The sequence below is a fragment of the Salvelinus fontinalis genome, chromosome 24 (genome assembly GCF_029448725.1).
Source record: "Salvelinus fontinalis isolate EN_2023a chromosome 24, ASM2944872v1, whole genome shotgun sequence".
NCBI classification, from domain to species: domain Eukaryota; kingdom Metazoa; phylum Chordata; class Actinopteri; order Salmoniformes; family Salmonidae; genus Salvelinus; species Salvelinus fontinalis.
This window is the reverse complement of record NC_074688.1, coordinates 36443754-36466848: the sequence shown is the minus strand read 5'-3', so window position 1 is coordinate 36466848 and position 23095 is coordinate 36443754. Positions and strand designations below refer to the sequence as shown.

Sequence of the window (23095 nt, the reverse complement as noted above, 5' to 3'; positions counted from 1 at the left end):
TAAAATGTGTGTAAGTGTTGAAGGGTGCACCTAATCAAAAAACAAAATCAACCAGATCACAAAACAAATTGGTGCTGAGAGAGAGAGGTGTAACTTGTCACCTTAACGACCCAATCACCTCCACCTATCCCCAATCTGCAAGTGAAAGCACAAACACAGAGGAGCCAGGGTCCTGAGCTTAGTGATGAGCTTCGTGGGCACTATGGTGTTGATCGCTGAGCTGTAGTCAATGAGCAGCATTCTCACATAGGTGTTCCTTTTGTCCAGGTGGGAAAGGGAGATGTGCTTGAGATTTTGTCATCTGTTGGGGTGGTATGCGAATTGCAGTGGGTCTAGGGTATCTGGTAGGATGCTGTTGATGTGAGCCATGCCCAGCCTTTCAAAGCACTTCATGGCTACAGACGTGAGTGCTATGGGGCAGTAATCATTTAGGCAGGTTACCTTAGTGTTATTGGGCACAGGGACTGCGGTGGTCTGCTTGAAACATGTAGGTAGTACGGACTCGGTCAGGGAAAGGTTGAAAATGTCAGTGAAGACATTCTCTTTATTTGCGTCGGTTTGTGATGGTAAATAGGCGTACAGAAGGAGGCTAATTCATAAATGTTCGCTTAGAATGTACACTACCTTTCAAAAGTTTGGGGTCACTTAAAAATGTCATTGTTTTTGAATGAAATGCAAATGTTTTTTGTCAATTAAAAGGACATCAAATTGATCAGAAATACAGTGTAAATCAAATAAGTCAAATTTTATTTGTTAGCAGATGTTAATGCGAGTGTAGCGAAATGCTTGTGCTGCTAGTTCCGACAATGCAATAAAAACCAACAAGTAATCTAACCTAACAATTCCACAACTACTACCTTATACACACAAGTGTAAAGGGATAAAGATATATAGACATGTAGACATTGTTAATGTTTAAAATGACTATTGTAGATGGAAACATCTGATCTTTTAATTTATTTAATTTTTTTTTTTTTTTTAATTTTTTATAAATTTTATCCCCTTTTCTCCCCAATTTTCGTGGTATCCAATCGCTAGTAATTACTATCTTGTCTCATCGCTACAACTCCCGTACGGGCTCGGGAGAGACGAAGGTCGAAAGCCATGCGTCCTCCGAGGCACAACCCAACCAAGCCGCACTGCTTCTTTAACACAACGCGCCTCCATCCCGGAAGCCAGCCGCACCAATGTGTAGGAGGAAACACCGTGCACCTGGCCCCCTTGGCTAGCGCGCACTGCGCCCAGCCCGCCACAGGAGTCGCTGGAGAACGATGAGACAAGGAAATCCCTACCAGCCAAACCCTCCCTAACCCGGACGACGCTAGCCCAATTGTGCGTCGCCCCACGGACCTTCCGGTCGCTGCCGGCTGCGACAGAGCCTGGGGGCGAACCCAGAGACTCTGGTGGCGCAGTTAGCACTGCGATGCAGTGCCCTAGACCACTGCGCCACCCGGGAGGCCCGGAAACAGCTGATTTTTTATGGATTATCTACATAGACGTCTGTTTCTCTAACTAGACACTTTAATGTACTTGTCCTCTGGCTCAGTTGTGCAACGGGGCCTCCCACTCCTCTTTCTATTCTGGTTAGAGCCAGTTTGCGCTGTTCTGTGAAGGGAGTAGTACACAACGTTGTACGAGATCTTCAGTTTCTTGGCAATTTTTTGCATGGAATAGCCTTAATTTCTTAGAACAAGAATAGACTGACGAGTTTCAGAAGAAAGTCCTTTGTTTCTGCCCATTTTAAGCCTGTAATCGAACCCACAAATGCTGATGCTCCAGATACTCAACTAGTCTAAAGAAGACCAGTTTTATTGCTTCTTTAATTAGCACAACAGTTTTCAGTTATGCTAAAGTAATTGCAAAAGGGTTTTCTAATGATCAATTAGCCTTTTAAAATGATAGCCTTGGATTAGCTAACACAATGTGCCATTGGAACACAGGAGTGATGGTTGCTGATAATGGGCCTCTGTACGCCTATGTAGATATTCCATAAAAAAATCTGCCATTTCCAGCTACAATAGTCATTTACAACATTAACAATGTCTAGACTGTATTTCTAATCAATTTGATGTAATTTTAATGGCCACAGATGTGCTTTTCTTTCAAAAACAAGGACATTTCTAAGTGACCCCAAACTTTTGAACGGTAGTGTATTTTTATAAAGAGAACCATTATATTGTTAGTAACTCTCCTAAAGAATTCTTCTTCACCTCAAGTTCAACTGTCAGTCATTTGGAGTTCTGGTGCACACTGCCTTCATAGGCCTGCTGTAGCTAAGCCTAATAATAACCATACCACACCAAACCTTCACAGAAGTTGCTTAACTTTAATATCAAAAGTAAGCCAAGGCATTGTTTATAGGGAAAATACAGGCATGTTCTTATATTGTGGCATTAAATTAATTATCAACATAGTCGATTGCCTACCCAAAAAATGACAGCAATAGGCTAATGCTATTTCTTTTACAACAGGCCTACTTTTAACCTTCATCTAAATACGGAGCACAAATTTAAAGAAAGTTTGAACTTCATTTAGCCAATGAAAATGTCTCAACAAAATGAAACAAACTCTTTTTGCATAGGCTATTTAAAAAAAACGTTTTAGATTATTAAATGGGCCTACAGTAGTAATAATAACAATAATGATTTATAATAATAATGACTAAACAATTGATAATAAATAGCAAGTGAAATAGCTAAAAATCAAATAAATAGAACAGTAAACATTACACTCAAAGTTCCAAAGGAATAGAGACATTTCAAATGTCATATTATGGCTGTATGCAGTGTTGTAACGATGTGCAAATAAGTACAAAAGGGAAAATAAATATGGGATGTATTTACAAAAACTGGGTCACCTCAAAACTGTCACCTGAAATGACATCTACACAGTATTAATCACTGTGATTATTTCAATAGAGCGTCGGAGAGAGTGACTATCCACAGCAGAGTGATGGGACTGTAATGTAATATATTGTAATCGCCTCATCCAAACCAGAACACAATGTACTCGCTTTCAGACTGCCGTCTCAATCTTCCGTCGTCTGGTTTCCAGCAATCTACCACCCCTTCTCTCTTTGTCTGTCTCTCGCTCTTTTCTGTTGTCCTCTTGTCTGTCGCTCTGCCTACCCAATAAAGCCATAACAGGACTGCAGAGAGACTTTCTGTCTTTTAATTTCTTCAGATCTTGTGGTCCATCTTCCTCTTGTCACTGTATCTCTTGGTGCCTCTCTCTGTGACACCAAATATGTACAAAATGTGTGACAGTCATCCTCCTCTCCTCCCCCAGGTTGAAGAGACCTCCCCTGGGGTACAGTGACACAGTGGCCTTCTCCATGGAGCACAGCTCCTACCAGTGCTTCAGGAAGAGTGCCAGATTTGGGAGGTGAGATGAGAACGCTCTTTTCATCTGGAGGTCAATTTTTGACCCATCACCGCTGTAGTCACATGACTCCTCTTCGGGCCAGTGGGTGCTAGAAGCTATTCAAATCCCTAATATCTATGACAAAAATGTATGTAGTTCTGTCCTTGAGCTGTTCTTGTCTATTAATATTCTCTATTATGTCATGTTTTGTGTGGAACCCGGGAAGAGTAGCTGCTGTTTTTGCAACAGCTAATGGGTATCCTAATAAAATACCAAATACCAAAGGTCAACAAGAACCTAGTGGTAAGAATCGATGATGGTATATCAGGCAGTTTGGGATGGTAGCCATAGTTTGATGTTTTAAGGAGGGATGGTTAACAATACATATCTCTACAGCCAGTTCACTACTGAGGTTCGCCGGCTGTGTGCTCATGCTTGACATAGAGGAAGCTCTAATCTATGTGACTCCCCCATGATAATGGATTGCATTTATGAAGTGCATCTTATGAATTGACTCTTAACTGACAATCCAACAGCACTCTCCATTGATTGGGGTTAACTCACTTAAATTCACTACCACAGCCTTTCATTTGAGATTCATAGATACTGTTTTGGTTCAGCAGAATGCTTACTGGTTGCTTAAGTGTTATAGATGAGGAAAAAGTGCATTTAATGTAGCGTTTGAATAGAATACAAGGTTTGAGTGGTGGTCTGAGAATGACTGATTGTTCGGCACTACCTCTCAAATGCTTCAGTTTGACTTCATTGAATATATTTTAATGAAACCTTTCATTTACTTATTGTAAGCAACAGCAGTAATATACTACCTGACTACAACGGCGGTAACGTACTACCTGACTACAACAGCGGTAACGTACTACCTGACTACAACAGCGGTAACGTACTACCTGACTACAACAGCGGTAATGTACTACCTGACTACAACGGCGGTAATGTACTACCTGGCTACAACGGCGGTAACATACTACCTGACTACAACAGCGGTAATGTACTACCTGACTACAACAGCGGTAATGTACTACCTGACTACAACAGCGGTAACGTACTACCTGACTACAACAGCGGTAATGTACTACCTGACTACAACAGCGGTAACGTACTACCTGACTACAACAGCGGTAATGTACTACCTGACTACAACGGCGGTAATGTACTACCTGGCTACAACGGCGGTAACGTACTACCTGACTACAACAGCGGTAACGTACTACCTGGCTACAACGGCGGTAATGTACTACCTGACTACAACGGCGGTAATGTACTACCTGACTACAACGGCGGTAATGTACTACCTGACTACAATGGCGGTAATGTACTACCTGACTACAACGGCGGTAATATACTACCTGACTACAACGGCGGTAATGTACTACCTGACTACAATGGCGGTAACGTACTACCTGACTACAACGGCGGTAATATACTACCTGACTACAACGGCGGTAATGTACTACCTGACTACAATGGCGGTAACGTACTACCTGGCTACAACGGCGGTAACGTACTACCTGACTACAACGGCGGTAATGTACTACCTGACTACAACGGCGGTAATGTACTACCTGACTACAATGGCGGTAACGTACTACCTGACTACAACGGCGGTAATATACTACCTGACTACAACGGCGGTAACATACTACCTGGCTACAACGGCGGTAATGTACTACCTGACTACAACGGCGGTAATGTACTACCTGACTACAACGGCGGTAATGTACTACCTGACTACAACGGCGGTAATGTACTACCTGACTACAATGGCGGTAACGTACTACCTGGCTACAACGGCGGTAATGTACTACCTGACTACAACGGCGGTAATGTACTACCTGACTACAACGGCGGTAATGTACTACCTGACTACAACGGCGGTAACGTACTACCTGACTACAACGGCGGTAATGTACTACCTGACTACAACGGCGGTAACATACTACCTGGCTACAACGGCGGTAACGTACTACCTGACTACAACGGCGGTAATATACTACCTGACTACAACGGCGGTAATGTACTACCTGACTACAACGGCGGTAATGTACTACCTGACTACAACGGCGGTAACGTACTACCTGACTACAATGGCGGTAACATACTACCTGACTACAACGGCGATACTACCTGGCTACAACGGCGGTAACGTACTACCTGACTACAACGGCGGTAACATACTACCTGACTACAACGGCAGTAATATACTACCTGACTACAACGGCAGTAATATACTACCTGACTACAACGGCAGTAATATACTACCTGACTACAACGGCAGTAATATACTACCTGACTACAACGGCGATACTACCTGACTACAACGGCGATACTACCTGACTACAACGGCGGTAATATACTACCTGACTACAACGGCGGTAACGTAGTACCTGGCTACAACGGCGGTAATATACTACCTGGCTACAACGGCGGTAATATACTACTTGGCTACAAAGACGGTAATATACTACTTGGCTACAAAGGCGGTAATATACTACTTGGCTACAAAGGCGGTAATATACTACTTGGCTACAAAGACGGTAATATACTACTTGGCTACAAAGGCGGTAATATACTACTTGGCTACAAAGGCGGTAATATACTACTTGGCTCCAACGGCGGTAACATACTACCTGACTACAACGGCGGTAACGTACTACCTGACTACAACGGCGGTAACGTACTACCTGACTACAATGGCGGTAACGTACTACTTGGCTACAACGGCGGTAACATACTACCTGACTACAACAGCGGTAACGTACTACCTGACTACAACAGCGGTAACATACTACCTGACTACAACGGCGGTAACATACTACCTGGCTACAACGGCGGTAATGTACTACCTGGCTACAACGGCGGTAATGTACTACCTGACTACAACGGCGGTAACGTACTACCTGACTACAACGGCGGTAATGTACTACCTGACTACAACGGCGGTAATGTACTACCTGACTACAACGGCGGTAATGTACTACCTGACTACAACGGCGGTAATGTACTACCTGACTACAACGGCGGTAATGTACTACCTGACTACAACGGCGGTAATGTACTACCTGACTACAACAGCGGTAATGTACTACCTGACTACAACGGCGGTAACATACTACCTGACTACAACGGCGGTAATGTACTACCTGACTACAACGGCGGTAACATACTACCTGACTACAACGGCGGTAACATACTACCTGACTACAACGGCGGTAATGTACTACCTGACTACAACGGCGGTAATGTACTACCTGACTACAACGGCGGTAATGTACTACCTGACTACAACAGCGGTAATGTACTACCTGGCTACAACGGCGGTAACATACTACCTGACTACAACGGCGGTAATGTACTACCTGACTACAACAGCGGTAATGTACTACCTGACTACAACGGCGGTAACATACTACCTGACTACAACGGCGGTAATGTACTACCTGACTACAACGGCGGTAATGTACTACCTGACTACAACAGCGGTAATGTACTACCTGACTACAACGGCGGTAACATACTACCTGACTACAACGGCGGTAATATACTACCTGACTACAACGGCGGTAACGTACTACCTGACTACAACGGCGGTAATATACTACCTGACTACAACGGCGATACTACCTGACTACAACGGCGGTAATGTACTACCTGGCTACAACGGCGGTAATGTACTACCTGACTACAACGGCGATACTACCTGACTACAACGGCGGTAATGTACTACCTGGCTACAACGGCGGTAACATACTACCTGGCTACAACGGCGGTAATGTACTACCTGGCTACAACGGCGGTAATGTACTACCTGGCTACAACGGCGGTAATATCAGTGTGTAATTTCAGTAATCACCAGTTTTACACATGATATGCTGATTCATTTTGGATCAGCTAATTACCAGCTATAGTGAGGAACATATTTAGAGACAGGCTAGAGGAGGAGTCAAGACAGGATTCTGGTTAGTTTATTATTGCTACTTTATAAAAATGGCTTGCTAGCAGTGAAAATGCCCTCATGCACATAGAAGATTCTAAAGAGGTAAATGGTAATACAGAACAGAACTTCTGTATTCTAACATCGTATAAGCCATCCAGATATTTAAGAGCTGTTTTAACATGTTTATGTCCCTGTCATGTCCTCCTGTCCTGTTCTAGGCACCTGGTCAACTTCTTCCTGGTGTTGACACAGCTGGGATTCTGCAGTGCATACTTTGTGTTCCTGGCAGAGAATATAAAACAGGTAGGCTCTGTTCCCACCTATCGAATACAGACCAGTGTGTTGTTCTTAAAAGGTTACCAATCAAAAACAGATGTGTGTTGAGTGTCCGTATACCCACCTATCAAATACAGACCAATATGGTGTGTTCTTAAAAGCCTACCAATCAAACAAACGCCTGTGGAAGTGTCTCTGTACTCCTATCTATCAAAAGCAATGGGTGTGTCACAAGTATGTGTCACTGACCAAATCAATCCTGTACAGATACTGAATTGGTATTATTAACTGGGTGGTTTGAGCCCTGAATGGCTGACAGCCGTGGTATACTTAAGCAATAAGGCATGGGGGTGTGGTATATGGCCAATATACCACGGCTAAGGGCTGTTCTTATGCACGACGCATAACGGAGTGCCTGGACACAACCCTTAGCCGTAGTATATTGGCCATATACCACAAACCTCTGAGGTACCTTATTGCTATTATAAACTGGTTACCAACGTAATTAGAGCAGTAAAAATAAATGTTTCGTCATACCCGTGGTATGTTAGCCAATCAGCATTCAGGGCTTGAACCACCCAGTTTATAATAGATCGTATACTACGTGTATGGCAAAACATTTCGTTTTACTGCTTTAACGACGTTGGTAACCAGTATAATAGCAATACACTACTCTGGTTTTTTTGGAGTTTAGGCACAATGTAATATTGTGCCTAATATTTGGCCAATATTGCATTGTGCCTAAGAACAAACCTTAGCCATGGTATATTGGCCGTATACCAATAACCTATATTCAACTGAGCTGCCTAACCTATCAATCCCGGTTTCTTGGGGATGTACCCCTCAATTAGATGGTGTGTTTGGAGGATTACCTCTTGTCATCCCAACTCTTGAGCTGTTCTAATGGTTGACTTGCAGTGACACACAACGTTCCCTAGGAGACGCTAGTGGTGTTTCATCTCTGAGCTCTCTGCTTGCCTGACTTTCTCAGCCTCTCTTTCTCTCGTGCTCCCACACAATTTATAAACTGTATTAGATGGTGATCTCTTCCTTATGGACTAGCATAGATAGTCAACCATTTCCATATGGACAACGATAAAGACTTCATGCAGTGCCTCTTTAATTCAAAACTCCAATGTGATTATTTGGTAGGGCATAGCCAGGAGTAGTAATATCAGAGTGAATAAAGTATGGTACAATCTTATATTGAAATGGACTGAAATTCTTCAACCGTTATGATGGAACATTTAAAAAATCAATTTCTCTCTTTCTATCTCTAACAAAGTTTATTGTTATTTATTGGGTTGCAGCTCCTCAATCCAAACATGTAGCATCATTAGACCTTCTGCTAACTGCCGTACTACGTACTCTCTGTGGTCTCAGTTCATCAGAAAACATTTACTGCTGACCCGGATCTCTCTGTGTGTGTTTGGGCTCAATATACTAATTGTTTATGCTCATATAGGAGTACACACATAAGATGTATTTGTCAAAAGCTGAGCAAAGCTTCCTATTGGTAGTTAAACAGTGGGGTTGAATGGGGCAAAGCCACCAGAGCTTTAGAATTTTCGAACATGGCAGATGAGATATGAGTGTCTAGTTGTTCTGAATTAGAAAAAGTAAACAGAGGCATCTGATACAATATTTAGATTGCTTTAATGATCTGTATAGGGCTGGTTGGTTGGACCGTTGCATTGTGGGTACATCTCTATTCCCAAACTAGGTTCTAATACCTTTTTGTTTTCACTGTAAATGAACTCTTTAAACTCTTATTTTCACAGTTTTTATCCATGGCGACCATTTAGCCAGAGGTGGAATGTGCGGGATCATAGCGGGATCATATTCTGGACAGCCATTGGTCCATACTAGAGGTGTGCCCACTTTAGAGGACATTGGGTCTGCCCACGTCGTTTATATTATAGTACTTTATTTACAAAAAAACAAGTTTATTAAAATAACGGTTTTCTATTATATTGACGAGAGATTTAAAAAAATAAAAATAAATCATTGTACCTTTATTTAACTAGGCAAGTCAGTTAAGAACAAATTCTTATTTTCAATATTCCAGTGACCGCTTTAACAATGGCAATACATTTCCTCAAAGATGGAAGGCAGGCGGGAGGAGGCAAGATCTGGTGGTACCATTCTAGCCAATGAGAGGGCAGATACGTGTGTCAACAACCGGCCATAGAGATAGAGGACTCATCTTTTTATCATTGTCCATATTCAATAAATAATAGGTTACTGGATATATTTCAGTGGAGTTCTTTGGGACGTGTATGTAAGTGCAATATGTAGTATCTAACTGGACTGGTGTCCATCTCCTCTCTATGGTGCTTAGTTATGAGATGATGTGATGCAGTATTCCTCCTTATGGGATTATGTGAGGCTATATCAGTGTGCATTATTTAATACTAGTTGTCTAGAGCTAGGAAGGAAGCCCTGTACTACTCTATCATATGAAATCAATACCACACACTGTCTTTTCTCTCTCTCTCTCTTTGTCGCTCTCTATCCCCCCTCCCTCTCTACCCTCCCCCTTCTTTCTCTCTCTATCTTTCTTGCATAATTTATTTCCTGGCATCCACAAAAAACAAGCTTACATGCATAAACATAGTAGATATTCAGTTTACTACACAGTTTATACAAGCAGGCATACATTACTGTAGTAAATGCACTCTCAGGGCTGTGCCATTGAACCTACAGCAGCACATGGAGGTAACGCCAACAAAAAGTCTCTTAATCGAGCATTGGGCCACCATGAGCCAGAACAGCTTCAATGCACCGTGGCATAGATTCTGCAAGTGTCTGGAACTCTGTTGGAGGGATGCGACACATTCGCCCACTAGAAATTCCATCATTTGGTGTTTAGTTGATGGGGATGGAAAATGCGGTCTCAAGTGCCACTCCAGAATCGCAAGTGTTCAATTGGGTTGAGATCTGGTGACTGAGACACTCACACACACACACACACATTATACATGTCTATTATATTGACAAGATATTCCAGTGATTGCTCTAAAAATGGAAATACGTCTTTGTATCTGTGCCATTATTGCCTTAATAGTGCTGCCCATGCTGTCAGACGCTATCTCCTTTTTCAAGTAGTCAATTTTCTACTTCATTGTCTGATTGCTCTCAACTCATTGGAATCCCCACCCAGTTGACTACTTTAAAATGATGGAAGCCCTCAATGGCAATGTCTATGCTAAAACTTTATATCCATGATCGCTATGACAACGGGCACAACTCCGATAGTCATTTTATTTTTCAATGTTGCCAACATGCCACGTGCGTTCACTTATATCAGTGCATTCGTAACAACCTAACCATTACAAAACTTCTATTTGATCAAATAAGCCTCACAAAGCAAATTAGCAATTCAGTTTGATGACCAATTTCAACACTTTTTCTCATTGACCTCCATACAAAAATTCCTCAATTCGTCTGCTTATTTTCGTGGACAGATTTTGGGTTGAGTAAAACATCTCGCTTCACCTCTTCCTCTCTTGTATCCCTCATTTATTTAAGTGTTTCCTTTATTTTGGCAGTTACCTGTACATACCCATCTCTGTATGTGTTCATAGTATGACAACAGCTAGCTACATAGAGTGCATTCGGAAAATATTCAGACCCCTTGAGTTTTTCCACATTTTGTGACGTTAGAGCCTTATTCTAAAATGGATTTTTTTTATTTTTTTATCCTCATCACTTCACATAATGACAAAGCGAAAACAGGTTTTTAGATATTTGTATTAAATGTATTGTATTAAAATTGTATTAAAATTGTATTAAAAATTAGAAACAGAACTACCTTCTTTACATAAGTATTCAGATCATTTGCTCTGAGACTCGAAATTGAGCTTAGGTGAATCCTGTTTCCATTGATCATTCTTGAGCTGTTTCTACAACTTGATTATAGATTCAATGGATTGGACATGATTTGGAAAGGCACACCGCTGTTTATATAAGGTCTCACAGTTGACAGTGCATGTCAGAGCAAAAACCAAGCCATAAGGTTGAAGGCATTGCCTGTCATTATGGGGCATTGTGTTTTGTAGATTGAGGAATAAAAAAAATAACACATATTTTACAATAAGGCTGTAATGTAACAAAATGTGGAAAAAGTGAAGGGGTCTGAATACTTTTTGAATGCTCATACTGCTGATGGTTTATGGGTGGAGTAGCTGTGTAGATGGATCGCTACAGTTTTCCCATTAGTGACTGAAGAATGTGGTGAATGGGGGTGATATGACGAATTAATAAGCACTTTAGTTAGATTTATTTAATCATTCTTTAAAGCAAGGTCATAAATTGAGAACCTGTTTTTATTTAAAACAACACCCTGAGTAGCACGAGGTGATGAGTGAGTGACTTATGATAATTATAAATGGGTGATGGGTTAATGGGTGAACGAACTACCCACTGTATTTTCAGATAGCACCATTTCTCTCCCTGCATTCGTAGCCCTCCACCTCTGGGACTGGGAGACTAGTGGTTAAGAGCGTTGGGCTAGTAACCGAAAGGTTGCTGGTTTGAATCCCCCGACCGACTAGGTGAAAGATCTGTTCGCTCTGGATAAGAGTGTCTGCTAAATGACTAAAATGTAATAGCAGACAGTCTAATTTAATGAAACCCTGATCTTTCTAGCCTGTCTGAGCTGTGGAATAAGATGGAATCCTGGGGATATAATTTGGAGCCCCCCTCATCTCCTCTACCCCCTCCCATTTCTAGTCCACTCCCTGGTGTTGTGTTGAATATTCATTAATCCCAGAAAGTTTTCTGATAGTTTTTCTCTGGGAAAATCTTTTGTTGTTGGTAGAAGCGGGAGAGCTGCTTATCGACAAGCACGAGGCCATCCACTTCACTTATCGACAAGCACGAGGCCAATCCACTTCACTTATCGACAAGCACGAGGCCAATCCACTTCTTCACTTCCATGATAAGCTCCTAAAATGTTTTTCTCTGGCAAGGAGAGAACACGCAGTTGCCTTAATTGCAGTCTGTAGATTTAGTGGGATCTCTATCTAAAGGTTTATCGGAAGGTTCCTTCAGAAGGTTCCTTCAGGGTGATGAGGTGAGTTTCACTCATGAACAGACTACCATTAATCACACCTTTTTGTGTGTGTGTGCATGCGTGTGTGTGTGTGTGTGTGCGTGCACCTGTGTGTATCCATTCCTTCCTCTCTAGGTCGTTGAGGGATACCAAGGTGTAAACATCACCCTGGCAGATGAATCCCTGTCATTCGCCAACACCTCCATGGTGCCAGCCCCGGTCCCTCTACCCACCATGGTGCCCTCTGAGCCCTGGGCACTGGACCTGCGTCTTTACATGCTCTTCTTCCTGCCCTTCCTCATCCTGCTGGTGTTCATGAAGGACCTGAAGAACATGGCCGTCCTGTCGTTGCTGGCCAACGTCTGCATGGCCGTCAGCGTCATCATCATCTTCCAGTACATCACGACGGTAAGCATGTTGTTTACACTGTTGTTGTTTACACTGTTGTTGTTTACACTGTTGTTGTGGCCGTCAGGGTCATCATCATCTTCCAGTGCATCACGACGGTAAGCATGTTGTTTACACTGTTGTTGTTTACACTGTTGTTGTGGCTGTCAGGGTCATCATCATCTTCCAGTACATCACGACGGTAAGCATGTTGTTTACACTGTTGTTGTTTACACTGTTGTTGTTTACACTGTTGTTGTGGCTGTCAGGGTCATCATCATCTTCCAGTACATCACGACGGTAAGCATGTTGTTTACACTGTTGTTGTGGCCGTCAGGGTCATCATCATCTTCCAGTACATCACGACGGTAAGCATGTTGTTTACACTGTTGTTGTGGCCGTCAGGGTCATTATCATCTTCGAGTGCATCACGATGGTAAGCATGTTGTTTACACTGTTGTTGTTTACACTGTTGTTGTGGCCGTCAGGGTCATCATCATCTTCCAGTGCATCACGACGGTAAGCATGTTGTTTACACTGTTGTTGTTTACACTGTTGTTGTGGCTGTCAGGGTCATCATCATCTTCCAGTGCATCACGACGGTAAGCATGTTGTTTACACTGTTGTTGTGGCCGTCAGGGTCATCATCATCTTCCAGTGCATCATGACGGTAAGTGGAATAAGTCAATGGGAAACGGTTATCCATGTTTAACACTACACTAGTACAGTTTGTTTATGTGGTAGTCACGCTCCAGATGTTGTCGTCCACCTGCACAACGGTTCTCAACCTAGGCACTTAAAATCTGTGATTCAAACGGGTGTGTGGGAAGATGATATATTCTTCTTTGGACTTGTCTATTTTCTCCAGCACCTTATCGAGGAAGTCTGTGTGAGACACACACACCATACCCCCAGCTGTTCCAGACTGTTTTTACACTGTTGTGGTGACGCGCCCCCATGTGTTGGCTTTGATATTGACCTGAAGCCTGTCTTCAGTGTACCTCAGACAGGGACATGGTTAAAGATAATGTAGCTAGGGCCTCCTGAGTGGTGCAGTGGTTTAAGGTACTGCATCGCAGTGCTTGAGGCATCACTACAGACCCGGGTTCGATGTGTCACAACCGGCGGTGACCGGGAGTCCCATAGGGCGGCGCACAATTGGCCCAGCGTCGTTAGGGGAGGGTTTGGCCGGGGGGTCTTTACTTGGCTCATCACACTCTAGCGACACTTTGTGGCGGGCCGGGCCCCTGCAGGCTGACTTCAGCCGTCAGTTGAACAGTGTTTCCTCCGACACATTGGTGCAGCTGGCTTCCGGGTGATGCGGGCGGGTGTTAAGAAGTGTGGTTTGGCGGGTCATGTTTCGGAGGACGCATAACTCGACCTTCGCCTCTCCCGAGCCCGTTGGGGAGTTGCAGCGATGAGATAAGATCGTAATCACGGAAAAATTATGTAACTGAATGCCTGTAGGTTAAATGGTAAGCATCTTTGGCAATTACCAATTGACTGTGAACAATCTGGTGTGTGTGTGTGTGTGTGTGTGTGTGTGTGTGTGTGTGTGTGTGTGTGTGTGTGTGTGTGTGTGTGTAAGCTACTGTATGTGTGTGTGGGAACTGGGTAGTAGCTGTCTGTGTAAAATATTGAATCTCCCTGTGGTCTGCATATGTGCGCTGTGGAAGATCATACCCCTTGTGTCTGTACTGTCTGCTTCTGTGAAACGTGAGACTCCCTTTTATCCACTACATGTCTCCTGTGTACTGCTGAGCGATTAAAAAAAAAAAAAAAAAAAAACGACAACATTTAAACAACTCATTTACAGTTTTTTTTTGTTGTGATCTCGATGTGCAGTTTCTGTAGAGACTACCGGTCTAAAGTTTTAGAACAACTACTATTTTTCTAGTTTTAGAACAACTATTTTTCCAGTTTTTATTGAAATTCACACAGTTTAATGTACTCTGAAATGAAAGAATAGAACAAATAAACAATTGGAGACAAAAAATAAATCATGGAATCCTTTTGTTCAACAAAATGTAATCTACATTTTTGACTTGTCAAAATAGCCAGCTTGGGCAGATATCAGCCGAACAGACTCGTGCCATTCTTTCTACAATGGAAATCAAATATTGTTCGGAAAGTTCTTCCTAACACTGTTGCAGAAGTTCCCAGAAAGTGTAAACCCTTGACCAATACACCAGAGGGTATTGCATGGCGCTGCAAAATGCTGTGGTAGCAGTTTTGGTTCAGGGTGTCACTCACTCTGTGCAAGTCGCCGACTCTGGATCCAGCAAAAGAGCCCGAGACATCCTCCTCCATGTTTGACAGTTGGTGTCACACACTGAGGAACCATCCTTTTACCTACTCGATGGTGTACAAAAACCCTGCGTGATGAATCGAAGATTTAAAATTTTGATTCATAAGACCTTCTTTCAGTCTTCAGTAGTCCACTGGCGGTGCTTTATGGCCCAGGCAAGCCTCTCTAATTTTGCCATTTTAGCAATGGCTTTCTTACTGCCACTCGTCCTGTCAAACCTGCAGCTTGAAGTCTTCTCTTCACAGATCAAATCAAATGTATTTATATAGTCCTTCGTACATCAGCTGATGTCACAAAGTGCTTTACAGGAACCCAGCTTAAAACCCCAAACAGCAAGTAATGCAGGTGTAGAAGCACGGTGGCTAGGAAAAACTCCCTAGAAAGGTCAAAACCTAGGAAGAAACCTAGAGAGGAACCAGGCTATGAGGGGTAGCCAGTCCTCTTCTGGCTGTGCCGGGTGGAGATTATAACAGAACATGGCCAAGATGTTCAAATGTTCATAAATGACCAGCATGGTCAAATAATAATAATCACAGTAGTTGTCTCAGTTGAAACTGAGACTTGTTTACTTCGACCAGTATTAAGTTGTGCTTGAAGCTGTTGTCCTGTGAGCCGGCTATCACGTAAGCTGTTGACTCTCAGAAACTTGTCTTCTGATTCTGGTTTGGCTTTAGGTCTGTCAGACCTCTTCCTGTCAGAGCTCCCTCCAGTTTCCAAGTGCCTTTTGATGATGTAGAAAACTACTCACTGACACCATGGCTTTCTTTGCAATTTCTCTTAAGGAAAGACCTACACTTTTAAGGGTTAATATGGTCTGTCTGGCTTCCTTTGTTAATTGCTTTTTTCTTGCCATTATGATAGCAATATACTACTTATTGCAGTACAATACTGTCCAAATAATACTTAAGAGGGTGTAGTAACAGTCTGTTCCAACACTGCGTTAATACAGACAGAGTAATCAGCAAAAATTTGGACACCTGTAGGAATTGTTAGCACCAACTTTCAAGGCTTAATTTACTTCCATTGCTGCAGAACAGCTGTAAGTTGTTAACCCTTTACTTGTTCCCTGGAAAATAGCTTTTTTTTATAACTCTGAAATGTACATTATTTTTCAGTTATTGGTAACCTTCTGGTAAACTTATATTTTTAACCTCTGGCAGTTTACCGCTTACCTTTTTGAACCATTTCAGGTTACATTTACATTTACATTTAAGTCATTTAGCAGACGCTCTTATCCAGAGCGACTTACAAATTGGTGCATTCACCAAGGTTATTCACCAAGGTTATTCACGGGACTTGAACTGCTTACATTTCACCCACATTTTTGCAGTTTTTATTGTTCTAAAACTTTAGACCGGTAGTGTAAATCAGATCATGCCTGAACCGTGTGATGTAGAGTTGTAGTTTCCAGCAGGCCAATATTTTACATAGAATACCAGTCAAAAGTTTAGGGACACCTACTCATTAAATGTTTTATTTTTTAATTTTTTACAATTTTCCACATTGTAGAATAATATTGAAGACATCAAAACTATTAAAATAAAACATGGAATCATGTAGTAACCAAAAAAGTTTTAAACATATCAAAATATATTTTAGTTTCTTCAAAGTTTGCCTTGTTGACAGCTTTACACACTCTTGGCATTCTTTCAACCAGCTTCACCTGGAATGCTTTTCCAACAGTCTTGAAGGAGTTCCCACATACAGTTGAAGTCAGAAGTTTACATACACCTGAGCCAAATACATTTATAATTCCTGACATTTAATCCTAGTAAAAATTCCCTGTCTTAACTTGTTTGGGATAGGGGGCAGCATTTTCACTTTTGGATGAATAGCGTGCCCAGAGTGAACTGCCTCCTACTCAGTCCCAGATGCTAATATATGCATATTATTATTAGTATTGGATAGAAAACACTCTGAAGTTTCTAAAACTGGTTGAAAGATGTCTGTGAGTATAACAGAACTCATATGGCAGGCAAAAACTGAAGAAAAAAATCCAAACAGGAAGTGGGAAATCTGAGGTTTTTAGTTTTTGAACTCACCCCTATCGAATACACAGTGGGATATGGGTTATTTTGCACTTCCTAAGGCTTCCATTAGCTGTCAACTGTCTTTAGAACGTTGTTTCAGGCTGCTCATGTGAAGGGGATGGGAGCTGTTTGACTAAGGGGTCTGCCTACAGCCTCGTTCTCAGTCATGCGCTTTTACTTGAGAGGTTGCTCTCGTTCCAGTGCTTTTCTACAGACAATGGAATTCTCCGGTTGGAACATTATTGAACTTCTTTGATAAAAACATCCTAAAGATTGATTCTATACTTAGTTTGACAAGTTTCTTTGACCTGTAATATAACTTTTTGAACGTTTCGTCCGAATGAACCAGATCGCGCTTTTGGATTGTTTACCAAACGCCCTAACAAAAGAAGCTATTGGACATAAATGATGGACATTATCGAACAAAACAAGCATTTATTGTGGAACTGCGATTCCTGGGAGTGCATTCTGATGAAGATCATCAAAGGTAAGTGAATATTTATAATGCTTTTAATGAATAATGTTGACTACCCAACATGGCGGATATTTCTCTGGCTGGTTTGGGCTCTGAGCGCCGTTCTCAGATTATGCTTTTTCCGTAAAGTTTTTTTGAAATCTGACACAGCGGTTGCATTAAGGAGAAGTGTATCTAAAGTTTAATGTATAATAGCTGTATTTTCATCAACATTTATTATGAGTATTTCTGTGAATTCATGTGGCTCTCTGCAATATCACTGCATGTTTTGGAACTACTGAATCTAACACGCCAATGTAAAATAAGATTTTTCGATATAAATATGAACTTTACCGAACAAAACATACATCTATTGTGTAACATGAAGTCCTATGAGTGTCATTTGATGAAGTTCATCAAAGGTTAGTGATACATTTTATCTCTTTGTGCTTTTTGTGACTCCTCTCTTTGGTGGGAAAAATTGCTGGGTTTTTCTGTGAGTTGGTGGTGACCTAACATAATCGTTTGTGGAGCTTTCGCTGTAAAGCATTTTTGATATCAGACACTGTGGCTGGATTAACGAGAATTTTATCTTTAAATGGTGCCTAATACTTGTACATTTTAGAAATCCGATTTATGTGATTTCTGTTGATTTGTATTTGGCGCCCTGCAATTTTATTGGGTGTTGGCGAGGGGTTCCGCTAGGTTAAGACATTTTGCCACAACTTTGGAAGTATGCTTGTGGTCATTGTCCATTTGGAAGACCCATTTGTGACCAAGCGTTAACTTCCTGACTTATGTCTTGAAATGTTGCTTCAATATATCCACATAATTGTCCTTCCTCATGAAGCCATATATTTTGTGAAGGGCATCAGTCCCTCCTGCAGCAAAGCACTCCCACATCATGGATGCTGCCATCCCTGTGCTTCACAGTTGGGATGGTGTTCTTCGGCTTGCAAGCCTACACTTTTTCCTCCAAACATAACGATGGTCATGATAGTCAAACAGTTCTATTTTTGTTTCATCAGACCAGAGCACATTTCTCCAAAAAGTACGATCTTTGTCCCCATGTGCAGTTGCCAACCGTAGTCTGGCTTTTTTTATGGCAGTTTTGGAGCAGTGGCTTCTTCCTTGCTGAGTGGCCTTTCAGGTTATGTCGATGTAGGACTCGTTTTACTGTGGATATAGATAGTTTTGTACCTGTTTCCTCCAGCATCTTCACAAGGTCCTTTTCTGTTGTTCTGGGATTGATTTGCACTTTTTGCACCAAAGTACACTCATCTCTAGGAGACAGAACGCGTCTCCTTCCTGAGCGGTATGACGGCTGCGTCCCATGGTGTTTATTCTTGCGTACTATTGTTTGTACAGATGAACATGGTACTTTCATGGTGTTTGGAAATTGCTCCCAAGAATGAACCAGACATGTGGAGGTCTACAATTCTTTTTCTGAGGTCTTGGCTGATTTCTTTTGATTTTCCCATGATGTCAAGCAAAGAGATACTGAGTTTGAAGGTAGGCCTTGAAATACATCCACAGGTACACCTCCAATAGACCTAAATGATGGCATTTAGCCTATCAGAATCTTCTAAAGCCATGACATAATTTTATGGAATTCTCCAAGCTGGTTAAAGGCACAGTCAACTTAGTGTATGTTACTTCTGACCCACTGGAATTGTGATCAAGTGAAATAATCTGTCTACAAACAGTTGATGGAAAAATTACTTCTGTCATGCACAAAGTAGATGTCCTAACCGACTTGCCAAAACTATAGTGTGTTAACAAGACATTTGTGGAGTGGTTGAAAAATGAGTTTGTAAACTTCTGACTTCAACTGTATGCTGAGCACTTGTTGGCTACTTTATCTTCAATCTGCGGTCCAACTCATCCCAAACCATCTCAATTGGGTTCAGGTTGGTGAATGTGGAGTCAAGGTCATCTGATGCAGGACTCCATCACTCTCCTTCTTCATCAAATAGCCCTTACACAGCCTGGAGGAGTGTTGGGGTCATTGTCCTGCTGAAAAACAAATGATAGTCCTACTAAGCGCAAACCAGATGGGATGGCGTATCACTGCAGAATGCTGTGGAAGCCATGCTCATTAAGTGTGCCTTGAATTCTAAATAAAGCACTGACAGTGTCACCAGCAAATCACCCCCACACCATCACACCTCCTCCTCCGTGCTTCATGGTGGAAACCACACATGCGGAGATCATCCGTTCACCTACTGTGCGTCTCACAAAGACACGGCAGATGGAACCAAAAATCTCAGATTTGGACTCATCAGACCAAAGAACAGATTTCCACCAGTCTAATGTCCATTGTTCATGTTTCTTGACCCAAGCAAGTACCTTCTTATTATTGGTTTCCTTCAGTAGTGGTTTCTTTGCAGCAATTTGACCATGAAGGTCTGATTTTGACAGTCTCTTCTGAACAGTTGATGTTGATATGTGTCTATTACTTGAACTCTGTGATGCATTTATTTGTGCTGCAATCTGAGGTGACGCTAACTCTAATGAATTTATCCTCTGCAGCAGAGGTAATTCTGGGTCTTCCTTTCCTGTGGTGGTCCTCATGAGAGCCAGTTTAATCATTGCACTTGATGGTTTTTGCGACTGCACTTGAAGATGTTCCGAATTGACTGACCTTCATGTCTTAAAGTAATGATGGACTGTTGTTTCTCTTTGCTTATTTGAGCTTTTCTTGCCATAATATGGACATGGTCTTTTACCAAATAGGGCTATCTTCTTTATACCACCCCTACCTTGTCACAACACAACTGATTGGCTCAAAAGCATTAAGAAGGAAAGAAATTCCACAAATGAATTTATTAACAAGGCACTGTTAATTGAAATGCTTTTCAGGTGACTACCTCATGAAGCTGGTTCAGAGAATACCAAGAGTTTGTAAAGCTGTCATCAATGCAAAGGGTGAATACTTTGAAGAATCTCATATAATATATATTTAGAATTGTTTAACACTTTTTTTGGTTACTAAATGATTCCAAATGTGTTATATCATAGGTTCGATGTCTTCACTATTATTCTACAATGTAGAAAATGGTCAAAGTAAAGAAAAACCCTGGAATGGGTAGGTGTGTCATCTTTTGAGTGGTACTGTAGTTTAGCGCAGAAATCGTGGTAATTAATGACCATAATCCATTGCGTGTCTGCTTAAACTTGTCCGGTCTGTGCGGTGCAGACACGGAGACTGAGGGAAAAGAGAACCACGTGATGGAGAGGGATAGAAAGCGGTTGCTTTGCGTATCTGAAAATACATGATCTAAGTGAAAAGTACACCCTGAAAAAAGAAATTATAAAAATAAATACACTACCTTTCAAAAGTTTGGGGTCACTTAGAAATGTCCTTTTTGAAAGAAAAGCACATTTGTTGTTCATTAAAATAACATCAAAATGATCAGAAATACAGTGTAGACATTGTTAATGTTGTAAATGACTATTGTAGCTGGAAATGGCAGATTTATCTTATGGAATATCTACATAGGCGTACAGAGGCCCATAATCAGCAACCATCACTCCTGTGTTCCAATGGCACGTTGTGTTAGCTAATCCAAGTTTATCACTTTAAAAAGGCTAATTGATCATTAGAAAACCCTTTTGCAATTATGTTAGCACAGCTGAAAACTGTAGTGCTGACTTTAAAGAAGCAATACAACTGATCTTTAGACTGGAGCATCTGGAGCATCAGCATTTGTGGGTTCGATTACAGGCTCAAAATGGGCAGAAACTAAGATCTTTCTTCCGAAACTTGTCAGTCTATTCTTGTTCTGAGAAATGAAGGCTATTCCATACGAGAAATTGCGAAGAAATTGAAGCTCTCTTACAACGCTGTGTACTACTCCCTTCAAAGAACAGCAAAAACTGTCTATAACCAGAATAGAAAGAGGAGTGGGAGGCCCCGGTCCACAACTGAGCAAGAGTACAAGTACATTAGAGTGTCTAATTTGAGAAACAAACGCCTCACAAGCCCTCAAATGGCAGCTTCATTAAATAGTAGCCGCAAAACACCAGTCTCAACTAGAGTTCCGACCGATTATGATTTTTCAACGCCGATACCGTTAATCGGCCGATTTTTATTTATTTATTTTTATATATATATTTCCCCCCCCCCATTTGAGTTGTAATAATGACAGTTACAACAATACTGAATTAACACTTATTTTAACTTAATACATCAATAAAATCTATTTAGCCTCAAATAAATAATGAAACATGTTCAATTTGGTTTAAATAATACAAAAACAAAGTGTTGGAGAAGAAAGTAAAGTGCAATATGTGTCATGTAAAAAATCTAACGTTTAAGTTCCTTGCTCAGAACATGAGAACATATGAAAGCTGGTGGTTCCTTTTAACATGAGTCTTCAATATTCCCAGGTAAGAAGTTTTAGGTTGTAGTTATTATAGGAATTATAGGCCTATTTCTCTCTATAGGATTTGTATTTCATATACCTTTGACTATTGGATGTTCTTATAGGCACTTTAGTATTGCCAGTGTAACTGTATAGCTTCCGTCCCTCTCCTCGCTCCTACCTGGGTATGAACCAGGAACACATCGACAACAGCCACCCTCGAAGCAGCGTTACCCATGCAGAGCAAGGAGAACAATTACTCTAAGTCTCAGAGCGAGTGACGTTTGAAACGCTATTAGCGCGCACCCCGCTAACTAGATAGACATTTCACATCGGTTACACCAGCCTAATCTCGGGAGTTGATAGGCTTGAAGTCATAAACAGAGCAATAGCTGCTGGCAAACGCAAGAAAGTGCTGTTTGAATGAATGCTTACGAGCCTGCTGCTGCCTACCACCGCTCACTCAGACTGCTCTATCAAATCATAGACTTAATTATAACATAATAACACACAGAAATACGAGCCTTTGGTCATTAAAATGGTAGAATCCGGAAACTATCATTTCGAAAACAAAACATTTATTCTTTCAGTGAAATACAGAACCGTTACGTATTTTATCTAACGGGTGGCATCCCTAAGTCTAAATATTGCTGTTACATTGTACAACCTTCAATGTTATGTCATAATTATGTACAATTCTGGCAAATTAATTACGGCCTTTGTTAGGAATAAATGGACTTCACACAGTTCACAACGAGCCAGGCGGCCCAAACTGCTGCATATACCCTGACTGCTTGCACGGAACGCAAGAGAAGTGACACAATTTCCCTAATTATAAGAAATTCATGTTAGTAGGCAATATTAACTAAATATGCCGGTTTAAAAATATATACTTGTGT

General features: G+C 41.5%; 1 protein-coding gene across 4 annotated transcripts in view; it reads left to right on the top strand.

Annotated features, from left to right (window-relative positions):
• Positions 1 to 23095, top strand: part of slc36a4 (solute carrier family 36 member 4) — a 230844-nt gene that overhangs the window by 8218 nt on the left and 199531 nt on the right. For all 4 annotated transcript variants that reach the window (XM_055880596.1, XM_055880595.1, XM_055880598.1 and 1 more), the window contains exons 6-8: positions 3289 to 3384; positions 7537 to 7621; positions 12786 to 13058. In XM_055880596.1, the coding sequence (XP_055736571.1) occupies positions 3289 to 3384; positions 7537 to 7621; positions 12786 to 13058 (454 nt within the window). The remainder of the gene's footprint in view (positions 1 to 3288; positions 3385 to 7536; positions 7622 to 12785; positions 13059 to 23095) is intronic.